The 24292-nt window shown below is 38.6% G+C and overlaps 1 protein-coding gene across 36 annotated transcripts in view; it reads left to right on the top strand.

Moving 5' to 3' along the window:
• FARS2 (phenylalanyl-tRNA synthetase 2, mitochondrial) overlaps positions 1–24292 on the top strand; it is a 623580-nt gene that overhangs the window by 309527 nt on the left and 289761 nt on the right. For all 36 annotated transcript variants that reach the window (XR_006717077.1, XM_045497529.1, XM_045497536.1 and 33 more), the window contains one exon: positions 22639–22799. Coding sequence is in view for 35 of the 36 variants with exons in the window: in XM_045497529.1 (XP_045353485.1) it covers positions 22639–22799 (161 nt within the window). In the remaining variant the exon portion in view is untranslated. The remainder of the gene's footprint in view (positions 1–22638; positions 22800–24292) is intronic.

Genomic DNA, 24292 nt, shown 5'->3' with positions numbered 1-24292 from the left:
GAGAATTAAGGTTTAAAAATACAAAGGAAAAAATGGTTCAAAGAGCTTGCCAAGAAAGTTTTTGTTCATTTGTCCTTAAGATATTTGGGGAGAGATTGAATCAAGCTGCTTGACTTTTGCTCAGAAATGCTCTTGTGTATGATAATTAACTTGGCTTCAGCCAAGAGGTTATATATAACCTTGTGTATTTGGGCTAACATGAAAGGATGTCTTTTCTGTGAGTGTAGATAGTTGGTAGAGTACATGGTCTAAAACCGTAAAGACCACAAATAATGTAACTTAATAAATTTTAGACTATTGGAGCAAACCGAGAAAGAAAACAGAAGTCTTTATAAGATTACTCATATTGATTTGTTTTCTTTTTGGAAAGGTCAAAGAATATTTCCACAGCAGTGTAACAACCCAATTAATATCTATCCAATAACAGTCAATGATAAAATCATCCTGTTTTTCATGTATTGATGGGAGATTGACACTCCAGGCTGACAGATGCGGTGCAAAAGGTAGAAGTTAGAAGTAAGGGTTTCTCTGGGAATACATGTCAACTCTCAGTGGAGGTAAAGAGGTGCTTCTCAGTTGCCTTTCCTTTGGGAGTGGGATGTAGTTTGATTTTTTTTTTGTTTGTTTTAAATGTCATCTTTTAATTATATTTTGGATAATGATGAAGAGAGATGTAATTTGGTTATGAGAGTAAATCTTAAAAGGCTCAGTGGCTCCTTTATCTACTGCTTAAAACAACTCCCACTAGTAAAGAGTGTTTCATTAATCGTCGTTACTTGGGAATTACGGAATTAGAACAGCTGACATTTCTTTTATCATTCATATATTTAAGTGACAGTGGCATTACTTACTCTAAATTAAATTCCTTTCATGGTTAAAAAATTATAACAGTGTGACAAGAAATAGAGCACTACTAACTTTTATTTTGGAAAGCAATTTTTCTAATATAGATATGAAAGCACACTTTTTCAGACTACAAGGCAGACAAGTATTACTCCTTGGTTCTATAACAGAAAGAATAGGTAAGCACATATAACTTAAGACTTCAGGAATTTTAGCAATGGGTTAAAATGCTTAAAAGGTGCATCAGCAGGTTTTCATGTTCTCCACACTAAGAAGAAAGCATTCTTCTCTGATGCTTATGTAAATATTGTAGCTAAGCTGTGTTCCCTTTGAGTATCAAGGAGCTGGGCCAAGTTACTCGCAAGTTGGAGCTGACCCTTATAAGTCTGTGTTTCATGGAAATTGGAATCAGAGTGAGAAAGGGCCAATGGTGTCTGTTGGAAGGACTTTGTTGACCCTGCCATCTAAAGGTCTGTTCCCTAGGACCACAGTGTGGGGGATTTACAGACTCATTTTCCATTTCTGCTCCTTTCTTCCTCGAAGACTTCACAATTCTAGTTGGCTTTTTCACTTGTGGCCCAGTTTTGATAACTCTTGTTAATAAGGAAACTTAATGGTACTTTGAAGTAAGTAACAGCATATCCCACCTAACAACTCTGTATAGTGTTCAATGGTGTTCCCTCAAACACCTATTATGGACGTGACTAACCTTATAAAAATTGATGTATAATGAGTCCACATTTAGTTGAAAGTGATTTTTTAATTAATGACCATCTTGATGCACCTAAAATGTGATTCTGTTTTTAAAAAGTCTCATCTGCTGATTTTGAGAGTACATTGTTACCTACAGCTCTGTATGTAATTTAAGCAATTATAAATAAAACACAACAAAAAAAATTGAACAAAAGCAACTTCTATATCAAAAATAGAAAATGTTGAAGACTAGTAAACTGTTAGGAAGGCTAATGTTTGCTGAATGAAACTTTTGTTTGTGATTTACTGTGGAGCAGTACTTAATTCTCTTGAGTTCTAGAATCTTAGATTGAAACGGGAGGGAAAGGGGCAAAAGGTATGAATACTATATTTTAGCAGCTAGTCAAAGGGAGGTATAAGAGGTGGGATGTGAATCCTTGGTTCATTATATTTGAGTCAATATATTTCACTTTTAACTCTTAATAAGTGCTAAGTAAGGAATGACTATTCCCTTTACATTTTCAGATGGTTCTGAATTACCCTGTAGTGTTGTCAATTTGGCCAACTCAACTTCATTTCATGTTTCTGCCTCCATATGTTTGATTTTAGCTTTCCCCCTAATTGGAAGATCTTTATCTTCTTAAACTCTACTTGTCATTTAAGACCATACTCATCTAACCCTTCCAAAACATTCTTGTTCAGCTGACCTTAAAGTAGACCCCCTCTGCTTCCTCTGTGATTCCATAGAGGAGGAGAACCTAGCTTCTCCTACTCATTGGACCTATCATATATGTGTTCATAGGTTTTTCTGTCTCTGATTTGAGAGTACTCATCCCTCGAGAGCATAAACTGTGGAATGATACATGCCTGTGTTCACATTCTTGATCTAGCACTTACTTGTTGTTGATTGGCTGACCCAATGCCATTCCCAGCCCCATGCTTCCTTGGACACACCCCAGTTTAGAGTTTAAGAAACCAAACACTCATTTTCCTTGTACCCCTTACATGTAGTGGTGGCTAAGTGACACAGTTGTAGGCAATGCAATGTAAGGAGAAGTTTAAGGGCTTTTGGGGTTAGCTTTTGCTTCCCTATAAAGCAGCAAACCTGAGAGCAGTGACCATTAGAACTGTCTCTGCCTTTTTCTTCTTCTTCTTCTTTTTTTTTAAGATTTTATTTTTAAGTATCTCTACACCCAACGTGGGGCTCAAACTCACAACTCCAAGGTCAAGGGTAGCATGCTCCACCAACGGAGCCAGCCATGTGCCCCCTGTTTTCTTCTTGTATGAAATATGATGACTACAAATGGGCAAGCCATTTTGCAGTCATGATAGCAGTATAATAAGTATGAAAACCAAACCAAGGATGGTGGAGCAAAAAGAGCAAGCCTCCTTCAGGACATCCTTGAGCTCTGTACTGAACCTGGAAATACCTACCTCGAGAATCCTAATTAGAGAAATGAAAAGTTTAATTATTTAAGTCACTAAAAATAAATGGCCCAAATAATTCTGTGACTTGCAGCCAGAAGCTTTTCTGGATAGCTATGTAATCTGGCACAAATTAGTTAACTCTCTACACTTTGGTTTTCTCATCTATAAAATAGAGCTAATAATAGCAACATAACAGAGTTGATGTGAGGATTAAAAGAGATAATATTTTCTGAAACATGATAAGCAGATAATTTTCTTTTGGCTCCTTCCTTCATACAATACTGTTCATCAGAAAACATGTTTTTGTACAAATATAAGCCACAATAAATATCTGATGAGTGAATTAAATGACTATTAAAGCAGCTGAGCAGACTTTGCAAGACAGGCTACTATAGTGGCTTCCCACAGACTTGTTAATAGCTGAGTAGACAGTGGAGAAGGAATTCACCTAATAATTGGGGTATAGGTAGGAGAGGGAAGGTTTTGGAAAATAGTTCTGAACAACGCAACCAATCTCTCACTACAGTAGGGTAAAAAATGGCCACAAATTCTAACTTTCCTATTAGTTCTTTCTCTACTCCTGTGTAACTTGGCCATGTGATTTGCTTTGGCCTATAGTGATAGTAGCAAACATGATTCAAACAGAAGGTTGGAAAGTGCACATTGAGACTTGCCTTCCTACTGCAAGTAGGTCCCTGCAAGCCACCATGTACATGAGCCTGAGCTAGCTTGTTGCATGGTAAGAGAGAACCAAGGAGTCCTAGCTGACAGGCAGCCAACACCGGACATGTGAGTGCTAAACCCTGGAAAACAGAAAGGTTTCTTCCTGAGCTCAAAGTGCCAACCGATATTAAGCTAAATGAATAGTTTTCTTCAACCACTAAGTTTTTGTAGCAAAAAATAAGTGACATGTGGATGGTCTTAGGAACCCCTGATATGGGGTAGCTGGATGCCATATGTCCGAAGATGAATGCCTAGGAAAAGAGAGAAGGACACCATATCACTGTCGTAGTACTCCATCTGGGTTCCAGGGCCTTAATCTAATCATGAAGAAACATCAGAAAACATCAACTTGTGGGACATTCTATAAAATAATTGGTCAGGATTCTCTACAATGTCAGTGTCTTTCAGGACCAAGGAAGTTCAAGTAGCTGCTCCAGATTGAAGGAGACTAAAGAGACAGGGTACCTAATGCATTATGTAATCCTAGACTGGATCTTGTACTAAGGGAGAAAAGGCTACAAAGGACATTCCTGGGGAAACTGACAAAATTTAAATATGAACTACAGATTAGATAAGTGTTACATTGATGTGAAATTTCCTAAATTTGTTAACTCTGCTATGGATATATAAGATAATATCTTTGGTCTTAGGAAATATACATGGAAGTAGTAGGGATGAAGGAACACGATATAAGGAGCCTACTCTCAAATTGCTAAATAAATTATATATAATACATATGTTTATATAATTATCAATATGTAAATAAATATAAAAATAATAACTGATATAGCTACTGCCATACTTTTTTGACTGAGGAAAGTTTTAGCAAGTGTCTTTAAGTTTTTAGGGAGTGTGCTCACTTTTCCATAGATTGTACCTTTTGCTATGCTCGGATCAAGTGAGTATAACGTGAGCACCATGCAGCTTGTGAGAGCAAACCGAAATCATGGTCGCTAAGGGGTGATATCAAGGTGGTGTGTGTGCTCTTTTCTCCTTTAGCGTAGTTACCAATGGGAGTTCAGAGTTCCTGTACTCTGACTTTTGACTGAAGATCTGCAGTGACCAGTATGTACCTCTTACTTGTCAACACCATTAGTTTCTTGTGCCCTCTCACTGGAGCACTTGGACTGAGACATACTGGTCAGTTCCCTTCCATAAGAAGTTTATTACTAGGCACTGCTGTGTTAACATCCTTTGTGACTCAGGTATAATACTAACTCTGCATAAAGAGATGTGTATGTTATTGCGTATAGGCTTGACTACTGCACTTCCTACCTGTTGGACCTATTGAAGAAATAGCTGAAGAGAGTTATCTGGCTGTCTTCTCAGCGCCATTTTCCCTGCTTTGATAAAAGTTGAAGTCCTACTTCTCTATCAGTAGTTGTATGACAATATATCTTAGTCTTTCTACATTTGGGGGATGGATCTCTTAGGGCATCCTTTTGTTTCATTTGTCTGGAATTTTCATATGGTTCTTGTTCCACCATCAGTGGTCATTTAGTATGTTCATAACCTTACTAAGATCCCAATTTCCATGTTCATGCCATTGTGACTGGTACCCTGGTCTGCATGTCTCCCACTAATGCATGATGGCTAGGCTTTAGAGAAGGCAACCTGAGACCCAGATAAAAACTGAAATTTGTTGTTTGTCTTGAGTCCTGAGACAAGGCTTCAAAAAGACCAGATTTCATGCATTAAAATTACCATTGTCTTCCCAACAGGACCTGTCTTACAAATAGCTCTGTATGGTCCTCTCCCTGTTCTTTGGTATGTCAGGTTTTAAGTATCTGTTGGCAAGAAGCAGAAACCATAGATAACAGTAGTTTAAGTAATACAGACTTTTATAATTCATTTCAAAGATTAATAAATCCTAATGTATAGGTTGCAGGGCTGGTTTTGAAAGGTCCAGGCTCTTTACACTCACCCTCATTTCCCTCCTCAGCACACTGGCTTTCATCTGCCAGCTTGTTGCCCTCTGGTCACATGTTGGCTGCTGCAGCTTCAGGCATCATATTCTCATGTGGCAGTATTCAGTGCAGGAAGGGAGACAGGAAGAGTTTGAAGGACCTTTACCTTGCCCTTGAGCATCCTAGCAGATTTCCTGATCTATCTCATTAGCCATGTCTTCCCCTAGATGAGTCATTGGAAAACAGGGATCCTTCTCTCCCCTGGGGGTAGGTACATTGCCCCCCATACTCCAAAGAATACAGGATGGCTGCTGGGGGAGGGGGGCAACTAATACGATCCACCACACCCAGATTAAAGACACAAGGAGCAGAAGGATGCCGATTCCTGGGACACAAGCCCTCAAAGGAAGCTGGAAACATCCGTGAGGAAGATTCTCAGGGGACAAGACCATTGGGAATTGCTTCATGTACTATTGATTGGTACCTGAACCAGAAACTGTTTTCTCCTTCATTAAACTACAGAAAACTGAAATCTAGAACACAAGAAGGAAAGGCCATGGTCCAATCCTTCAACACCATGGATGTTGAAGGATTTGTTGTTTTAAGTTTATTCACATGCAGTCTAGCTCAGATTGTATTAAGGACCACTGTCTTTACAGCTCATAGAATCTGATCCCCAGTCTGCTCCACACCATCGAAAGGTTCTTTTAAAAGAGGTCTGCCTTTGGATTGTGTGAAGGACTTATTGACAGAATTGTGTGGGGCCAAGGATATATACAACTAGAGAAATTTTTCAGGCAGGAGATCGATCTTTGGGCACAGCTTGAAAAGTCAATCATCTAGTAGTAAGTCTCTGAAGAATTCAAGAGTTGTAGCTAGAAAGCAGGGGATCAAGGACTAACTCAGTGGTGAAAAGAGAAGAAATCAGAATTTATGTACCTGTACTGGATTTTCTAGACCTGCTTTTGGGTGTGCAGTATACGGGGCTTTCATTCTTGTGTGACTGCCAGGGTACCTAATGATCAAGGGAGGGGGAAGCTTTTGTCCAATACCACTGCTAAATACTAGCCCTGTCATCTCACTCAGGGTTTCTGTATATGTTAGTCAAATTCAGGATTAAAAGCATTATTTGGTGTGGTGGAAAAAACCCACATTTTACTTATTCAGAAAAATCTGATATATTTGAGCACTTACTTATACAAGTCATTTTACTAGCTTTCATGGAGTAACGATGAAGTCAATCAGGAAGCTGGCAGTTAGTTAGAAGGTAGAAGGCATACAGTAGAAGTGGAATTTTTAATGGTTTGAAATACTTTGAACATAGCTCCTCTACAATAACGTTTGAAAGTGAATCTAGGGAAGCATTCGTTGGATACATACTTGAAGTGAAAAAACAGATTTGAGTCCCATTGTCTGTGATTTTGCTTAAATGGTGTTTATTTTTTAAATATAGATGATAATACCAGTCCTGGCATTCCCCTTAGGATAATTGTGAGAGTCAAAATCAAGATAATATTGATGAAATGTTTTGTAATTGGTTAACTTCTATAAAATATGAATGTTAATTGCTGGGTTGTTTCAGTATTACTTGTGGCAATTATTGTGGGAAAGCGTCAATTCATTAAGTCAAAGGACACCTAGAAATTAGCCCCTATTGACAAGGAAGGAAAAATATACTTAATATAATTTAAAAAATGTTTTCCAGCAAAATAGTTTAAAGTTTTAATTTGATCCTTGGCTTTGCAACAAAACATTTTGAGAGGGAACCTCAGGGTACAGGGGCTCTTTACATTTTAGCAGTTCAGTCACCGAGGAACAAAATAAAATAGACAAAATACTGGCACAGAAGCAGTGCTGAAGTCCCAGACTTCAAGGAGCTAGTGCCCAGTGCCAGCTACCTTCTATAGAGTAAGCTCAGTGAATGGCCATGAAGGGTGGGATGAGTGATTAGAATATTCATTTTTTTCCTCTTATGTTTTTGTGTTCCAACTCTCTGCTTTCTGAGCTTTTTCAGAAATGGCATTTCTGATATCACCCCTGTTAAAATATCACCTCATAATATGATGGATAAAATCTCTCACAGATACATTAGAGAAAGTCACTGCTCATACTGAAGACTTCATTTTAAGTCTGAAATTCTTCATAATACTACCCATTTATATGAAACAAGTAATTAAAAAGTAGAAAAATTCTCAGCACTTCTCCTTCCATGCCATTCACTCACATTGCAAATACCCAAGCACTTGCTACATGCCCCACACTGTTCTAGCCACTTGAGATGTATTAGTGATGAAAGCCAGCAAAGATCCTGCCCTCGCAGATTACAGGCTAGCAGCAGTCTGACAGTAAACAATAAATAGAAAAAAATAGGAAAGGTTGTAGTATCTTAGAAGATGATATTCTCTGATGAAAACAGGGCAGAATAAGGGGTTTGGAAGTGTGGATTGGTGGAGAAGTATATAGTTTTAAAGTGGATGGTCAGGAAGGCCACCTTGAGAAGGTGACATTTGAACAGAGACCTGGATCAGGTGGAGGAAAAGACCATTCCCAGTGGACACAGTTGTCCAAGCAAAGGGTGCAAAGTCAAGTGTACCTGCATGTCTGAGGGGTAGAAGGTGACCAGATGGCCAGAGGAGAGAGCAGTTGGCAGTTACCTTTGTTATGCTGTTAAATATTAAACAAATTATTTTTATAGTACTTTGTATTTATTTTGATGAAAGCTTCTTTAGGGGCACTTAAGTGTCTGATTCTTGATTTAGGCTCAGGTCATGACCTCATGGTTCATGAAATTGAGCCCCATGTTGCTATGAGTGCAGTCTTCTTGGGATTCTCTCTCTCTCTCCCTCTCTCTTGCTGCCCCTTCCTCTCCCTCTCCTTCTCTCTCCTCAAAGTAAATAAATGAACAACAACAACAAAAAGAAAGCTTCTTTAGAGCTTAGTTAACTACCTCTAAACTGAGCCGCATCCTAGACTTTTAAGAGCTGAAAGGAACTTGAGATGCTGTATTACTGCTGTTCTTTCATTTTATGGGAGAAGCAGCCCAGATCTACTGAAATAATTGGCCGCATAATGGCTCAGTTGGTAAATCTCAGTGTTTTTGGAGATGGATGTGGTAATGAGAAAAAAAAAAAAAAAGAAAGTGAAGAACGCACAGAGATTTTTTTCAAAGTTTGTAAATGTTTAGCCCTTTTGAAATCTTACATTTATGTGGTAAAATGTACAATATAAAATTTGCCTTTTTAACTATTTTTAGCCATTTTTAGGTATACAATTCACTGACATTAATTAGATTCACAGTGTTGTTCAACCATTGGCACTATCGATTTCCAAAACATTTTCATCACCTCAAGCAGAAGCTTTGTATTCATTAAACAGTAACTCCCCATTCCCCCCTCTTTCTAGCCCCTTAGTAACCTCTAATCTTGCTGTCTCCATGAATTTACTTATTCTAGATATTTCGCATAGGTGAAATCAGATAGTATGTATCCTTTTGTCTGGCTTGTTTCACTTAGTGTATCTTTTCAATGTTCACTCATCCTATAGCATGTATAAGAACTTCATTTCCTTTTAGGGCTGAATAATATCCCATTTTATATATGTACCGCATTTTGTTTATTCATTCTCAGATACTGAGTTTTGTTGTTGTTGTTGTTTTGTTTTTTCCTTTTGTCATTTGTGAATAATGCTGGTGTGAACATTAGTGTACAGTTATCTTGAGTCCCTTTTTTCAATTTTTGGATATACATATATTCATCTATATATCCATATATGTCTATAACTATATTGTGTGTATGCATGTGCATGCATACCTGCATATAGCTAGCGATAGGTAGGTAGGTAGGTAGGTAGGCAGGTAGACTGAAAGAGAAAGGGAGGGAGAGAGAGAGATAGAGAAGAATGGCTAGGTCATATAGTAATTCTATGTTCAACATTTTGAAGAATGACCAAACTGTTGTCCACAGCAGCTGCATCGTGGTACATTCCAGCAGCAGTGTACAAGGGATCCAGTTCATTTACATCCCTGTTGATGCTTGTTTTATGAGTTTTTTGTTTGTTTGTATTGTAGCCAGCCTAGTAGATATGAAGTGGTATCTCACTGTGGTTTTGGTTTCTATTTCCCGAATGACTAATGATGTGGAACATATTTTCATGTGCCTGTGGGCTATTTGTATAACTTCTCTGGAGAAATATCTCTGTAAATCTTTTGCCCATTTTTTTCTTTTTTTCTTTTTAACGTTTATTTATTTTTGAGAGAGAGAGTGCACAAGCAGGGGAGGGGCAGAAAGAGAGGGAGAGAGTCCTAAGTAGGCTCTGTGCTGTTAGTTCAGAGCACAACGTGGGATTCTTTCCCACAAACTGTGGGACTTAATGAGCTGAAGTCAAGAGTCAGACACTTAACCGACTGAGCCATCCAGGTGTCCCTCTTTTGCGCATTTTTCAACTGGGTTTTGTATCTGTTGTTGAGTTGTAGGAGTTCCTTAGATATCCTGAATAATAGACCCTTAACAGATATATAATTTGCAAGTCCTTTCTCTAATTCAGTTGTCTTTCCATTCTCCCCTCTTTTTAATTTTAAATTTTTTTAAAAAATTAATTTTTTGAGCTGTTTTAGGTTCACAGCAAACTTGAGAGTAAGGTACAGAGATTTACCATATACCCTCTGCCCCCTCACATGCACAGCCTCCCCAATTATCAACTTGTGCCACCAGAGTGCTACATTTTTTACAGCTGATGAACCTACAATTACACATTATTATCACCCCAAATTCATTGTTTACTTTAGGGTTCACTCTTGGGGTTGTACATTCGTGGGTTTGGAAAAATGTATAATGACGTGTATCCATCATTATAGTGTCATATAAAGTATTTTCATTGCCCTAAAAGTTCTCTCTACTTCTTGCCTGCCCCCCCCACCACCAAATTCTCCCAAATTCCTTATCTTCTGTCATTGTCTGACAAAAGTCTAATTATATTATGTAACCTTCTTTATGTGACTCCATACTAGCGATGAAGGTACATGGGCTTCACTTGGTGCAGCTTAAATATTGTGTGTTTATGTACAGATCTGTGTCACAGTCAACAACTGCCCATTCTCAGACTTTTCTCAGGTTGGTGATACAACCTTTTCTGTGTGGCACAGTGATTTTTCTAAGGACTTTGGGGATGGAGGTTTGAGCGGTATCTCCACCCACCCCACCCCCAATGCCTTCCACAGATAGCACAGATGTCCTACGCCTTCAGAGGCATGGTGTTGAGCAATAGCAGCCAGTTTTAATCTTCCCTCAGTGCTCTTTGTTTCCCATCCTGATGGATGGCTAGCGTAGCCGCTGTCTTCTCTGACATGCTTCATGCTCGCAGGGGCTTTGCTTTGGAGGGGCCAGACCAGAGGCTGTGTGTGGAGCCTTGTGCACTGCCTGGTTCCTCTCTTACTAGTGCTTCTCTTTCTGCGGCTGTTGAGGCAGAGCCTGGAGGGCCATCTGCTGTAGAAGGGACAGTGTTTGGGATTAGGTGCTTTTAGGCTCTACTTGGTTTCTCCATGTTCACGCTGATGACTTCTTACTGCCCTCTTCTCAGTTGCCGTTCTACTCCTCCTCTTCTTTTCCTTTCCCTCCTTTTAACTTCCCCATCTCTGGGCTCCTGTCTCATGTTATTTTGCTTCTATATATAGGCTGACCTTCTTAGAATGATTTTCAGCACCGACAACAAAAACAAAATCTTTTCCTGTGTGGGTTGCTCCATTCAGCACAAAGTCGTGTTAATCAGAACACCTAATTCCTTCTCATCCTGAATATTCTGTTTAAGTGAGGATGTTTCCCTACAGTCAGCTTTCTGCTTTGGGGACTCTAGTTTACTGGAACTCTCTAGTGTTAGAATAGGGGAAAAAATATACTGCCTTAAAACCCTGTCAGCCCTTGAGCACCTGGCAACAAATTATAGCTGGGGAGTGCCAAAGACCTGAAAATTAGACCTGCCTTGGCTGACAGTATCTTTAAGTATCTAGTTATTTATGGCTCACTTCCTTCCATAAAGAATTTGAAGTACCATATAAAAGTATGTACAAGAGGAGAAAATAAATAGTTGAGATAATCAGGACAAAGAGGAAATAAGACTAAGAAGATAAAACTGGGCCAAGAGTCACACAGAGAAATGTACCCTGAACACTTGCACAGTTGTGGAGGTGACCTGCAAGGTTGGCTCTAAGCATCTGTGGGGCCAAAGTAAGGAGAGAATTACGGTCAATTATGTAACTCATGGTATCCTTAAAATGAAAAACAACCCAGTTGTTCAGGGGAAAGAAGTGTTTGCCATTTCCGTCTTCTTAGATCTAAGGTCGGTTCATTTAATGATGTCTCCTAGGGCAGACTATGTGGTACAGAGATCAGCATCCTGGACAGGTATGCCTGGTGCCTTACTAATGGCATGGCCAGCTAGCCCAATTCAGGGGACAATTCAAAAGAAGCTGTTCTAGGTGGGACCAAAACTAAGTGTTTCAAAGGTACAATTTGGTACAGCTCTGCAAAGAGATGCCACATCCTTTCTTGCAGCCCTCCACAGTGATGGTCACAAGTAGTCTTTTCAATAAGAATGACTACAAGACTCAAAGTGCAGCAGAAGGAAGCTGGAGGCCAGCTGCTCCCTGTTACTAATGACACTCTAGCCCTCGACCAAGGTGCTTGGGATTGCGGGTGCTTGATGTCATGGCTCCCTCACTGGCCTGTGCGTTGGGTCTTCTCAGTAGAGCCAGTCTCCTATGTTCAGGAGAGGTTCTGCACTTGTCCCCACTGACAGCCAGGTGGAACAGATGCCCCTAAGACCATCACACTGCAGATTTTTGTATATCATCATCTTCCTGAATTCACGTAGCAGTAAACTTTGAAATATTTTCCTTAGGTGTTTTTATGTAGACAGTCATGCCATCTCCAAATAAAGACAATCTGTTCATCTGTTTTTGCTCCCTCTACCCTTTCCCCACCCCCCACCATTTCCCCACTAGCTTAGAACTCAGGTTAGTAGAAACAAATAGAGAGAGTGGACATACCTGTCTTCAAGCTGACCCTGAGGGCAAAGCGACTGGTCTTTCATCACTGTGAATTATATTAGCTGTGGTTCTTGTATTGTGTCATTCATCAGATTAAAGCAATGCCCTGTGTTCTTCATTTCCTGAGAATTTTTATAATGAATGGATGTTGAATTTTTTTCAACTGCTTTTTCTGCATCTACTTTTGCATCTACAATTGCTTTTTCTAATTGTGTGTTGGGTTTTAATTTTTAATCTGCTTATATAATGAATTACATTGATTGATGTTCATATGTTGAGCTAACCTTACATTCCTGGGATAAATCCAGTCCTGACATAGTGTCCCTTGTATGCATTGCTGGATTTAATTTGTTAATATTTTGTAAAAAGTGGTTTGTTTGTTTTCTCATGATGCATATTGGTTTAAAGTTGTCTTTTTTTTGTAATGTCTTTGTCTGGTTTGGTATAAGGGCAATCCTGGTCTCATAAAATTTCCTTATTCTCTATTTCCTGGTAGTGTTTTATAGATTTAGTATTATTTCTTTCTTAACATTGTGATAGAATTCACTTAGTGAAGCCATCTGGCCCCAGAGTTTTCTTTGCAAGAAGGTTTTTCTTTTCTTTTCTTTTTTTAATGTTTTATTTATTTTTGAGAGAGAGAGCACGAGCTGAGGAGGGACACAGAGAGAGGGGGGCAGCAGATCCAAAGTGGTCTCTGCACTGACAGCAGCAAGCCCGATGCGGGGCTTGAACTCACGAACTGCAAGATCATGGCTTGAGCCAAAGTCAGACACTTAACCGACTAAGCCACCCAGGTGCCCGTGGGAAGGTTCTCAATTATATATTCAGTATTTTAATTGATATAGGTTATCTGTTCTTCTTAATGGGCTTTGGTAGTTTGGGGTTTTATTAGGGGGAATAATTTGTCCATTTTGTATGGATTGTTGAATAGTTGTTGAATTCACCTGCATAAAGTTATTTTATAATATTCTTTCATTATCCTTTTATTACCACTAGGATCTGTCTTTAGTGAGGTCCTATCTTTAATTACTGACATTGGTAATTTGTACTTTCTCTTTTTCATGTTTTTTCCTAATTTGGCTAGCAATTTATCCATTTTATTGATATTTCAAAAAAAAAAAAAACCGCTCAGCTTTTGGTACACATACATATACAAAGGAACATTATTCAGTCATAAAAAAGAATAAGACCTTGCCATTTGTGACAACATGGATGGGCCCAGAAGGTATTATGCTAAGTGAAATCAAACAGAGAAAGCTTTTTCTTTTATACAATGACTGAGTAATGTTCCATTGTGTATGTATACCACCTGTTCTGTGTCCATTCATCTATTGATGGATACTTCGGTTGTTTCCTTATCTTGGCTACTGTAAATAATGCTGCAATAAACACACAGATGCTATATATCTTTAATTTTTTGAGGACCCTCCTTACTATACTGTTTCCCACAGTGGCTTCACCAGTTTACATTCCCACCAACAGTGCACAAAGCTTCCTTTTTTTCACATCCTCGTCAAAACTTACTGTTTCTTTTTTGATTCTAGAGAATACCATATGATTTCACTTACATATGAAAACTAAAAAATCAAACAAACAAAAGGTTGAAACATACCCATAAATACAGAGAACAAGCTAACGGTTGCCAGAGAGGAAGGTGGTGGAAGGATGGGCAAAACAGGCAAGAGGAAGTGGGAGATACAGCCTTCCAGTTCTGGAATAAGTCACAGGGTTAAAGGTACAGCATAGGGAATATAGTCAATGGTATTATAATAGCATTGTATGGTGACATATGGTAGCTACCACAACATACAGAGTGGTGAGCATACCACAAAATATGGAGCTGTCGAATCGCTATGTTGTACATCTGAAACTAACCTAACATTGTGTGTCAACTGTCCTTCAATTTAAAAAAATTTATTTTAAACCAGTTTTTGGTGTTCATCAATTTTCTCTATTGTTTTTCTTTCCTTTTTTTTTTTTATTTTATCACTTGCACTGCTATATTTAGTTTTTCCTTTGTTTGGCTTAGTTTGTTCTTAATTTTATTTTCTTTTTCTACATTTGTAAGGTAGTAGTTCATTGATTTGACACCTTTCCCCTCTCACATAAGCATTTAATGCTATAGGCTTCTTTTGAATTACAGCTTTAGATTCATTCCATACATTATTTTGTGTTGCATCTTAATTTGTATTCATTTGAATGCATTTTCTAATTTTTCTTGTGATTTTTTTTTCTTTGACTTGGGTTATTTAAAAGTATGTTGTATAATTTCCCAGTATTTGGGAATGTCTTTAGATATTTGTATACTCTTGACTTCTGATTTATTTTCTCTTTGGACATAAGACATTCCTTAAGTTTAACTCCTTTTAAGTATTTTGAAATTTGTTTTGTGTCTCAGAAAATCATTTCTGTTGATGAATGACCCATCTTCCTTGAAAAGAATGTGAATTCTGTTGTATGGCGTGCATAATTTTATATTTGACAAAATTAACAACCTGTGATATGTTGGAAATTTTTTAGAAAGTTCTTCACTAAAGATCAGGGCTTTGTTTGTTTGTTTGTTTGTTTGTTTGTTTTGAGAGAGAGAGGGGATGCAAGTGAGCAAGGGGCAGAGAGAGAGGAAGAGGAGAGAATCCCAGGAGGGGCAGAAAGGGAGAGAGAGAGAAGTGGGGCTCGAGCTCACCCAAAGCAGGGCTCAACCTCACGAACCATGAGATCATAGCCTGAGCTGAAGTCCGATGCTTAACTGACTGAGCCACCCAGCACCCCTAGACCAGTGCTTCTTAATCTGTATGTATCTTATAGCTAAATATTTGTTTTCCCATTTGTCATTATGATTGCCTTGATACCAAGTGATAAACAGAGATGTTAGTATTTAACTTATTATGAAGCATTTTTCCAGCTGGACCTTGCATATCTAATCTTGAAGTTCCATGAATATTCAAGTTCAGCTAGAGTGAATGGGAATCTGTGGGACAATTTTAAGAGTTTTTTTTTTATGGTTTAGAAAGACACTGAAAAATAAAAATAAGAACACATATGGCTGTCTTGGAGATGAGTCATTCATTGTCCTATCCTTACACATATCTACTGTGACAATGTCCAGATTTATGTTTTAGAAAGAGACTTGGCAGCACTATCACAGATGGACCAAATAGGGAGACAGACGGTGACTACTTGGGAGTTTCTTGGAATAGTCCAGGTGGGAGATGTTTGTTGAAGGGACAAATCTATAGCTACAATTGGACTAGAATGAAGGGATGGTTTTGAGAGAAATTTTGAGATATAATTTAAAGGTCTCTATCTGAAATGAGGTAGTGTTTTAAGTTAGTTTACTCCCAGGTTTCTGCCTTGAGTAACTAGATGGATGATGACCCCATTCATCATGAGATAGAAAAATAAGATGAAAAGCAGTAGTTGGTTTGGAGAGGGGTATTGGATAGCTTTGGCTTAGGACTGTTTTGTTTATACGTTGGATGGGCAATGCGATGAATGATGTGGGGTGGCATGGGCTTTGGATAAGATGTGATATTAGGACATAATTAATATTCTGGTGTATATGATGTGCTATAGTATAGTGGATTCATCTTATTTTAAGCTTAATTCCTGATATATGTGAAACCCTATCTAGTTGCTATTCACATCATTCTTATATCTCAGACATATGAACTTACATCAGCAGTTCAGTTAACCTTAGATTACCCATATGGGAAATGTTTGCAATAGAAAGCACAACCCAGATGATTTAACAAGGGCAATGTCTGGTTATCTCTTGTTGAATAATAAACCACTCCAAACTTAATAGCCTAAGAAAGCCGCCATTTTATTATTCTGTGGTCACAAATTTGGACAGCATACAGTGGAGATAGTTTGTCTCTCATCCGCAATGGCTAGAGCCTTGGGAAGATTAAACAGCTGAGGTGATTTAGAGGGCTAGGGCTGACACCCTCTTGAGTCTTCTTTACTGACATACCTGCTGTCAGCACCAGGATGGCTTGAAAGCTAGATTCACCTGGGACTGTCCACTAGAGCACCTACACATGATCTTTCTGTGTTACTTCCTTCTCAGAGCATGGCAGCTAGGTTCCAAGAGAGAATGTTCTAGAGAAAGAATTGTGAGAGAGGGTGTGTGGAGAGTGAGCATTCCAAGAAAACCAAGTGTTAGTTGTGTGGCTATTTTGATGTGACCTTGGAAGTCACATAGTATCACTTCCCCCATACTCAATTGGTTGAAGCCATTACAACCCACTGAGATTGAAGAGGAAGGGTAGAAGAAATTTGTGGTTGTTTTTGAAATCTCTACAGATGATAACACTTATTTTCCAGCCTTGGAAATGTATTGCCTCTTACAGAATGAAAGAGACCAATTCTGGCTCTAAAAAGAGGACATAGAGATCCATTTTTACTACTCATGATTTTCCTGAAAGTTTGGTCCCAGTGCAACCAAAGAGGAATACTTTGTGCTTCTTATAACCTCTTAAAAATAAAGAGAAAACAAATTCCTGTATTTTATCTAGTAACAAAAATCTCTATCAGTCTTTATATAAAAAGGCATGTACTATAAAGACTCCCTACCTTTGTCCTCCATTTGCACAGTTCTTTCCTACCTACCCCCGAATTAAAAATAAATAAATAAAAACACTTAACATAACACTCTCCAGTTCCATCCACGTTGCTACAAATGGCCAGATTTCATTCTTTCTCATTGCCAAGTAGTATTCCATTGTGTATATAAACCACAGCTTCTTTATCCATTCATCAGTTGATGGACATTTAGGCTCTTTCCATAATTTGGCTATGTTAAAAGTGCTGCTATAAACATTGGGGTACAAGTGCCCCTATGCAACAGCACTCCTGTATCCCTCAGGTAAATTCCTACCAGTGGTATTGCTGGGTCATAGGGTAGATCTATTTTTAATTTTTTGAGGAACCTCCACACTGTTTTCCAGAATGGCTGCACCAGTTTGCATTCTCACCAACAGTGCAAGAGGGTTCCCGTTTCTCCACATCCTCGCCAGCATCTATAGTCTCCTGATTTGTTCGTTTTAGCCACTCTGACTGACGTGAGGTGGTATCTGAGTGTGGTTTTGATTTGTATTTCCCTGATGAGGAGTGACATTGAGCATCTTTTTGTGTGCCTGTTGGCCATCTGGATGTCTTCTTTAGAGGAGTGTCTCTTCATGTTTTCTGCCCATTTCTTCACTGGATTATTTGTTTCTCGGGTGTGGAGTTTGGTGAGCTCTTTATAGATTTTGGATACTAGCCCTTTGTCCGATATGTCATTTGCAAATATCTTTTCCCATTCCATTGGTTGCCTTTTAGTTTTGTTGATTGTTTCCTTTGCAGTGCAGAAGGTTTTTATCTTCATGAGATCCCAATAGTTCATTTTTGCTTTTAATTCCCTTGCCTTTGGAGATGTGTCAAGTAAGAAATTGCTGCGGCTGAGGTCAGACAGAGAAAGACAGATGCCATATGTTTTCACTCTTACGTGGATCCTGAGAAACTTACAGAAGACCATGGGGGAGGGGAAGGAAAAAAAAGTTAGAGAGGGAGAGAGGCAAAGCATATGAGACTCTTAAAAACAGAATAAACTGAGGGTTGAGGGGGGTGGGAGGGAGAGGAGGGTGGGTGATGGGCATTGAGGAGGGCACCTGTTGGGATGAGCACTGGGTGTTGTTTGGAAACCAATTTGACAATAAGTTTAATATTAAAAATAATAATAATAAAATAATAATAAAAAAATAAAAACAGCTGCTGCTTTGAGTTTTTGAAATTGGTTGGAGCCTTTTTATAATAATATTTCATTGTACAGACATAGCATAGTTTATTTAATCATTTCTCTAGTGATGAATATTTGGGTTGTTTACAGTCTTTTGCTTTTATAAACAGTATTCCAGCAAGTGGTCTTATACAGTCCTAATTTCCTGTAAGGAGGATACTTTCTAGTAGTTAAAGTAACAAGGTGGTACGTGCATCTGTAATTCTGATAGCTACTGGTATACTATGCTCCTTAGGTCAATAGCTTAAAGACTCAATTGTGAACCTACCAGCAATATAGAGAGTGCTTGTTTTCCCTTGGCTTTGCTCTCAAGTATGGAATCAGATGTATTTATTTTTGCCAATCTGGTATATAAAATATGATAACTTTGTGCATTTTCATCTTTTATTTTTCTTAAGTAAGCTTTCATTTGCTTAAGGGTAATTTTTCTTTCCTTTCTGTGAATGTCTTCATATTCTTGGTCCACTTAAAAAATTAGAGGGGGCTCCTGGGTGGCTCAGTCACTTGAACATCTGACTTTGGCTCAGGTCGTGATCTTGCGGTTCATGAGTTCAAGCCCTGCGTCAGGCTCTGTGCTGACAGGTTGGAGCCTGCTTTGGATTCTGTGTCTCTCTTCTCTCTCTCTGCCCTTCCCCTGCTCATACTCTGTCTCTCTCTCAAATATAAATTAATTTTTTTCAACTTTAAAAATTAGAATGTTGCTCATTTTCTTACCTACTTTTAGGGGCTCTATTCGTGTTTTTGCTTTAGAAAAAGTTTCAGGGATGGGGAACTAACTGAGGGTAACATGAAAGGAGCATAACATACTAAAAAAAATTACTAGATATTAAATAAAGTCAAATACCCTAAATAAGCAGTAGTTACTGTATAGTAGGAAATATCTGTTACTGCTTATTCAGTTACAGATATTAGGCTCTAGGTGGTTGGTTATATCTAAAAGAATGATAATAAAATTGAAAAGATTAAAGAAAAAGCCTCAGTCTCAAAGCAGCATTAACCTTGCTACCTATCTTTATTTTTTTTTTTTTTTACTTGAAACAACTAACTATTATAGGAAAATGTTTTGAAGTTTTAACGTTTACTTATTTTTGGGACAGAGAGAGACAGAGCATGAACGGGGGAGGGGCAGAGAGAGGGGGAGACACAGAATCGGAGACAGGCTCCAGGCTCTGAGCCATCAGCCCAGAGCCTGACGCGGGGCTCGAACTCACAGACCACGAGATCGTGACCTGGCTGAAGTCAGACGCCCAACCGACTGCGCCACCCAGGCGCCCCTGTTTTGAAGTTTTAAAACTATTACCCATTATAATTCTTGAACATCATGTTTTGTTTTTTGTTTTTTCACATTACAACCCTCACTTGGACTTATATTAAATAGTGGTATCACAGTACATATTCATGTTATCTTAAATATTTTTCATAATTTCTTATAGTCTGTCACTTAATAAATCTGTATTTTATAATTACAATTTTTAATGATTTCATTAAAATGTAGTATATTTTGTAAGCCATTCCCTAATTTGGGCCACTTAGGTTGTTTCCATGTTTTTGCTCTTACAAAGTAATACTGCTGAATATCTTCTTTCATTTATATTTTTCTTTTGTTGAATTATTTCTTTAGGATCAATTCCTGAGTAGAATCATAATAATAACGAGTATGAACATTCTTAAGGATCTTTACATGTATATATTGTTTCCAAATTGTAAGAATACCTAGTGTAACCCCCCAGTGAATGAGGACAGTGGAACCACACGATGCAGAATGTGCTGGAACCACATCAGCAGGACTGCCATTTTTTCTTTCCATTTAAAAAAATAAAAATTCTTGGGGTGCCTGAGTGGCTCAGTTGGTCGAACGTCTGACTCCTGATTTAGGCTCAGGTCATGATCTCACAGTTCATGAGTTCAAGCCCTGCATCAGACTCTGCACTGACAGTGTGATGCCTCCTTGGGACTCTCTCTCTCTCTCCCTCCTCTGCTCATGCTCACTCACTCTCTCTCTCTGTCTCTCAAAATAAATAAATAAAAACTTAAGGAAATAAAAATTCTTCTTTAAGTAGATTTTAAAAGTCTATCATGGTTATATTAAATTTCATGTCTTTAATTAGTCACCAACCTATTTTTCAAGTCTCATGAATCAGTATGAATTATTCTAAACTATTTTGCCTCACTCTTCAGTTGCTCTCTTAGGCACGTGACCACTGGGTCAGGGGTTGTGCATAATGTTCATGATCCCACTGTCTGTGAGGTTGAATACCCCACTTCCCTCTACCTCACCTGAGTGTTCATTTTTGTTCAGGAACAGGTGTACTCAGCGAACCACTGGCTTTTCTTTCTCATACATCTTCCCTTTCGCTACTGATCCATTTTCTCTCTTAGTATCTTTTTCTTTTGTGATCTCATTTTGATTATTTTAATTCATTCAGCTTTTAAACAAACCATTTGAAGAGGCTCATACTTCTGCCTGGCTTCTTTTACACATTTATCCTTGTTGTTTTATTTATAAATGATGGTGGTGGGAGCACCTAGCCAGAAATGGATCCTTTCTGCAATGTCCTATCTGCCTCAAACCTTCTGTGTTTCCATAATGCACTCCTAACGCTTCTATGCTACACTGCTACCCCTCTGCTATTTGAAGACGTTCCTTCAGTCTGGAATTTTCTTTTACCTTTCTCCACATTTTGGATGTGTATTGGTTTTGTGGGGTTTTTTGTTGTTATTGTTTGTTTGTCTTTTTATTTTTTGCCTGGTAACAAATTAATGTCATACTTAGTAGATTAAACCACACAAATTTATTATGTCAGTTTCCTTGCATCAGAAGTCCAGGCACAGGTTGACTGCGGCCTCTGCCCAGGGTCTTCACAGGTAGAAATCAAGGGGTCAGCACGGCTATGTGCTCTTCTGGAGTTCTGGTCCTCCTCTCAGCCCATTCACCCTGTTGGGAGAATTCATTTCCTTATGATTGTAGGAATTAGGGTCCCACTTATTGCTGACCACCAGGGCTTCCCCCAACTTTTAGAGGCCTCCCTCAGGTCCTAACCACGTGGCCCTCTCGCTGCGTGTCAGCTCACTTTTCCTGGGCCAGCAGGAGAGTCTCTCTGGTTTGCTTCAGAAGAACTTCAATATAAAGTAACTAATCACAGGGCTGAAATCCCATTCTGTTCCCAGGGCCACCGCACTCAAAGGGAGAGATTTACACAGGGCATGTATGACGGGAGTAAAATCTTGAGGCCATTGCAGCCTGCCCAGGATCCAGACACCCTTAGTGTCCAGTTGAAATTGTGTTCCTTTCATGAGCCCTTTCCGTAAGCTTTTCAAGTAGTATGACTTGCTCTCTTGCCTTCTTCATACAGCAGGTCTATGTCTTTGGTCTTAGTCTGCTTCAGGTAAGTGAAATAAACCCTTTGAGTTCATAGCATTGCTGTACTGTGAACAACACACTTTACCTTTGGAGTGAGTGGTACTAAATAAACGTTCCACCTTGGCTTGCTTGATCTCCATCCATTATTGAGGTAGCTCTTACTAAGGGTAAAAGTTGTTTTAACAAAACTGAGGGATTTTTCTGAATATTAACGGTCCATTATGGCACACTTCCAACATACCCACCCATTTAGTAAGCCACATAGGGACAGAGACCATCTTTTTTCGCTCTCTCTACACATAGTAGGCAAATTTGAATCAGGGCAAATAAAAATTACAGGAAAATTGTTTTTCAGAGGCAGGAAGCAGGGCTTAAAGTGCTTGGAATATAATAAAAAATGAAAGGCAACATTAGAGGCAGTGTGACTCCAGAGTGCCTCAGGGAGGGAAGTGAGGAATGTGGGGAGCACAAGAAATGTAAAACTTATGGATGGGCTTATGGATGTCTCTCCCCAGTGCCTTGCCTGCTAGTGGGCTCACAACCAGTGTTACTGGTTATTTACCCACAAGTAGGAAAGTAGGATGCACCTGTGAAGTCTTTATATATTTAAAAAAATGTTTTGTTTGTTTGTTTGTTTGTTTGTTTTAGAGATAGAGAGTTCATGAGCAGGGGAACGGGTCAGAGGGAGAGATCTTACGTAGGCTCCATGCTCAGCATGAAGCTTGATGCAGGACTTGACCCCACAACCACAGGACAATGACCTGAGCCGAAACCAAGAGTTGGACACTCAACCGACTGAACCACCCAGGCACGCTGTAGTCTTCATATTTTTTAAATCAGTTGTGTTTTGCTTTCCTAATTGTAGCTGGTGCTCAAGATCAGATCGGTTGGGCTTTTGGCCTGGGATTGGAAAGACTGGCCATGATCCTCTATGACATCCCTGATATCCGCCTCTTCTGGAGTGAGGATGAGCGTTTCCTGAAGCAGTTCCGCGTGTCAGATATCAACCAGAAGGTGAAATTTCAGGTAACATGACTTGTAAGAATCAATTATTAATTATAATAATGATTTTCAAGAATTGAAGGGGTCATGCACTTGAAAAGAAACTTGTTGAATTTAAAAATAATGTGAATTTGTGGGGCGCCTGGGTGGCCCAGTCGGTTGAGTGTCTGACTTTGGCTCAGGTCGTGATCTCACAGTTCGTGAGTTCAAGCCCCGCATCGGGCTCTGTGCTGACAGCTCAGAGCCTGGAGCCTGCTTCGGATTTTGTGTCTCCCTCTCTCTGCCCCTTCCCCGCTCATGCTCTGTCTCTCTCTGTCTCTCAAAAATGAATAAACGTTAAAAAAAAATAAAAAAAAAATAATGTGCATTTAAAAAGAAGTTTTAAATAGAGGTCCATAAACACAGGAATTCATAAACCATCGGAAGCTGTATACGGAAGAAAAAAAAGATTTACGAAGCTTTTAGTCTGAGCAAAGAACCAACTTTGGGCTTTGTTAATGACCATTTTATCATTATGAAATAGCCATCTTAAAGTTTAGTTTTTCTGATACTAGTATGGACACACTGGCTTTCTTGTGATTAGTGTTTGTCTTGTGTGTCTTTTTCATCCTTTTATTTTCACTCTATGTTCTTAAAAGTGTCTCTTGAACGTTGTGTAGAACTGGGCCTTTTTATTTCATTGGAGTGTTGAATACATCTTACATTTACTATAATTACATGGGATATTCTTGGGCTTAATTCTGTCATTTTTTATTTCTTCCCTCATTTCCCCCTTCTTTTCTTCATTTCTTTATTTGGAAACTGAGAGTTTGTGTTTTTTGGTTTGTTTGTTTTTACATTCCATTTTATTACTCCTGTTACTATTTAGTTTCACCATTTTGTGTTATTTTTAAGTGGCTGTTCTAGATTACGATATACATAATTAATGCATCACCCTTTACCATCAGTAGCTATTACACAACTTCATGAGACATTAAATATCCTTCAACAGTGTCATTTTTTTACTCCCCTGATTTTTATATTATTATTGTTATTTTATTTCTCCATGTATTATAATCCCACAGTAGTCGCTCTATTTGCTTCAAATAGCCAATTGTCTTTTTAAAGAAATTTAAAACGATGTTGTTTTATATCTCCCTTGATACTTACCCCACTGATCATTCCTTTCTGCCGATCTTGGTTTTTCTCTGTGATCATTTCCCTTCGGTCTGGAGAACTTCCTTAAATATTTTCCTGTAATGCAGCATGAATGTGCTCAGTTTGGTTGTTTGGAAATGCCTTTATTTCATTTTTACTTTTTAGGAATATTTTCTTTGATTATAGGTGTCTAGGTTGCCAGTTTGTATGCACACGTGCATGCGTGCGCGCGTGTGTGTGTTTGCATGTGTTTTCCTTTCAGCTCTTGAAACAGGTCATTTCATTGTCTTATCTTTTTACTGTGGTTTTCAGTGGTTTGCCCTGTATATGATTTTCTGTTTTACAGCTTAGAGTTTCACTGTGTTGGATTTAATGTCTTT

Source organism: Leopardus geoffroyi, chromosome B2, assembly GCF_018350155.1.
Source record: "Leopardus geoffroyi isolate Oge1 chromosome B2, O.geoffroyi_Oge1_pat1.0, whole genome shotgun sequence".
Classification (NCBI taxonomy): domain Eukaryota; kingdom Metazoa; phylum Chordata; class Mammalia; order Carnivora; family Felidae; genus Leopardus; species Leopardus geoffroyi.
This window is presented reverse-complemented; position numbering and strand designations above follow the sequence as displayed.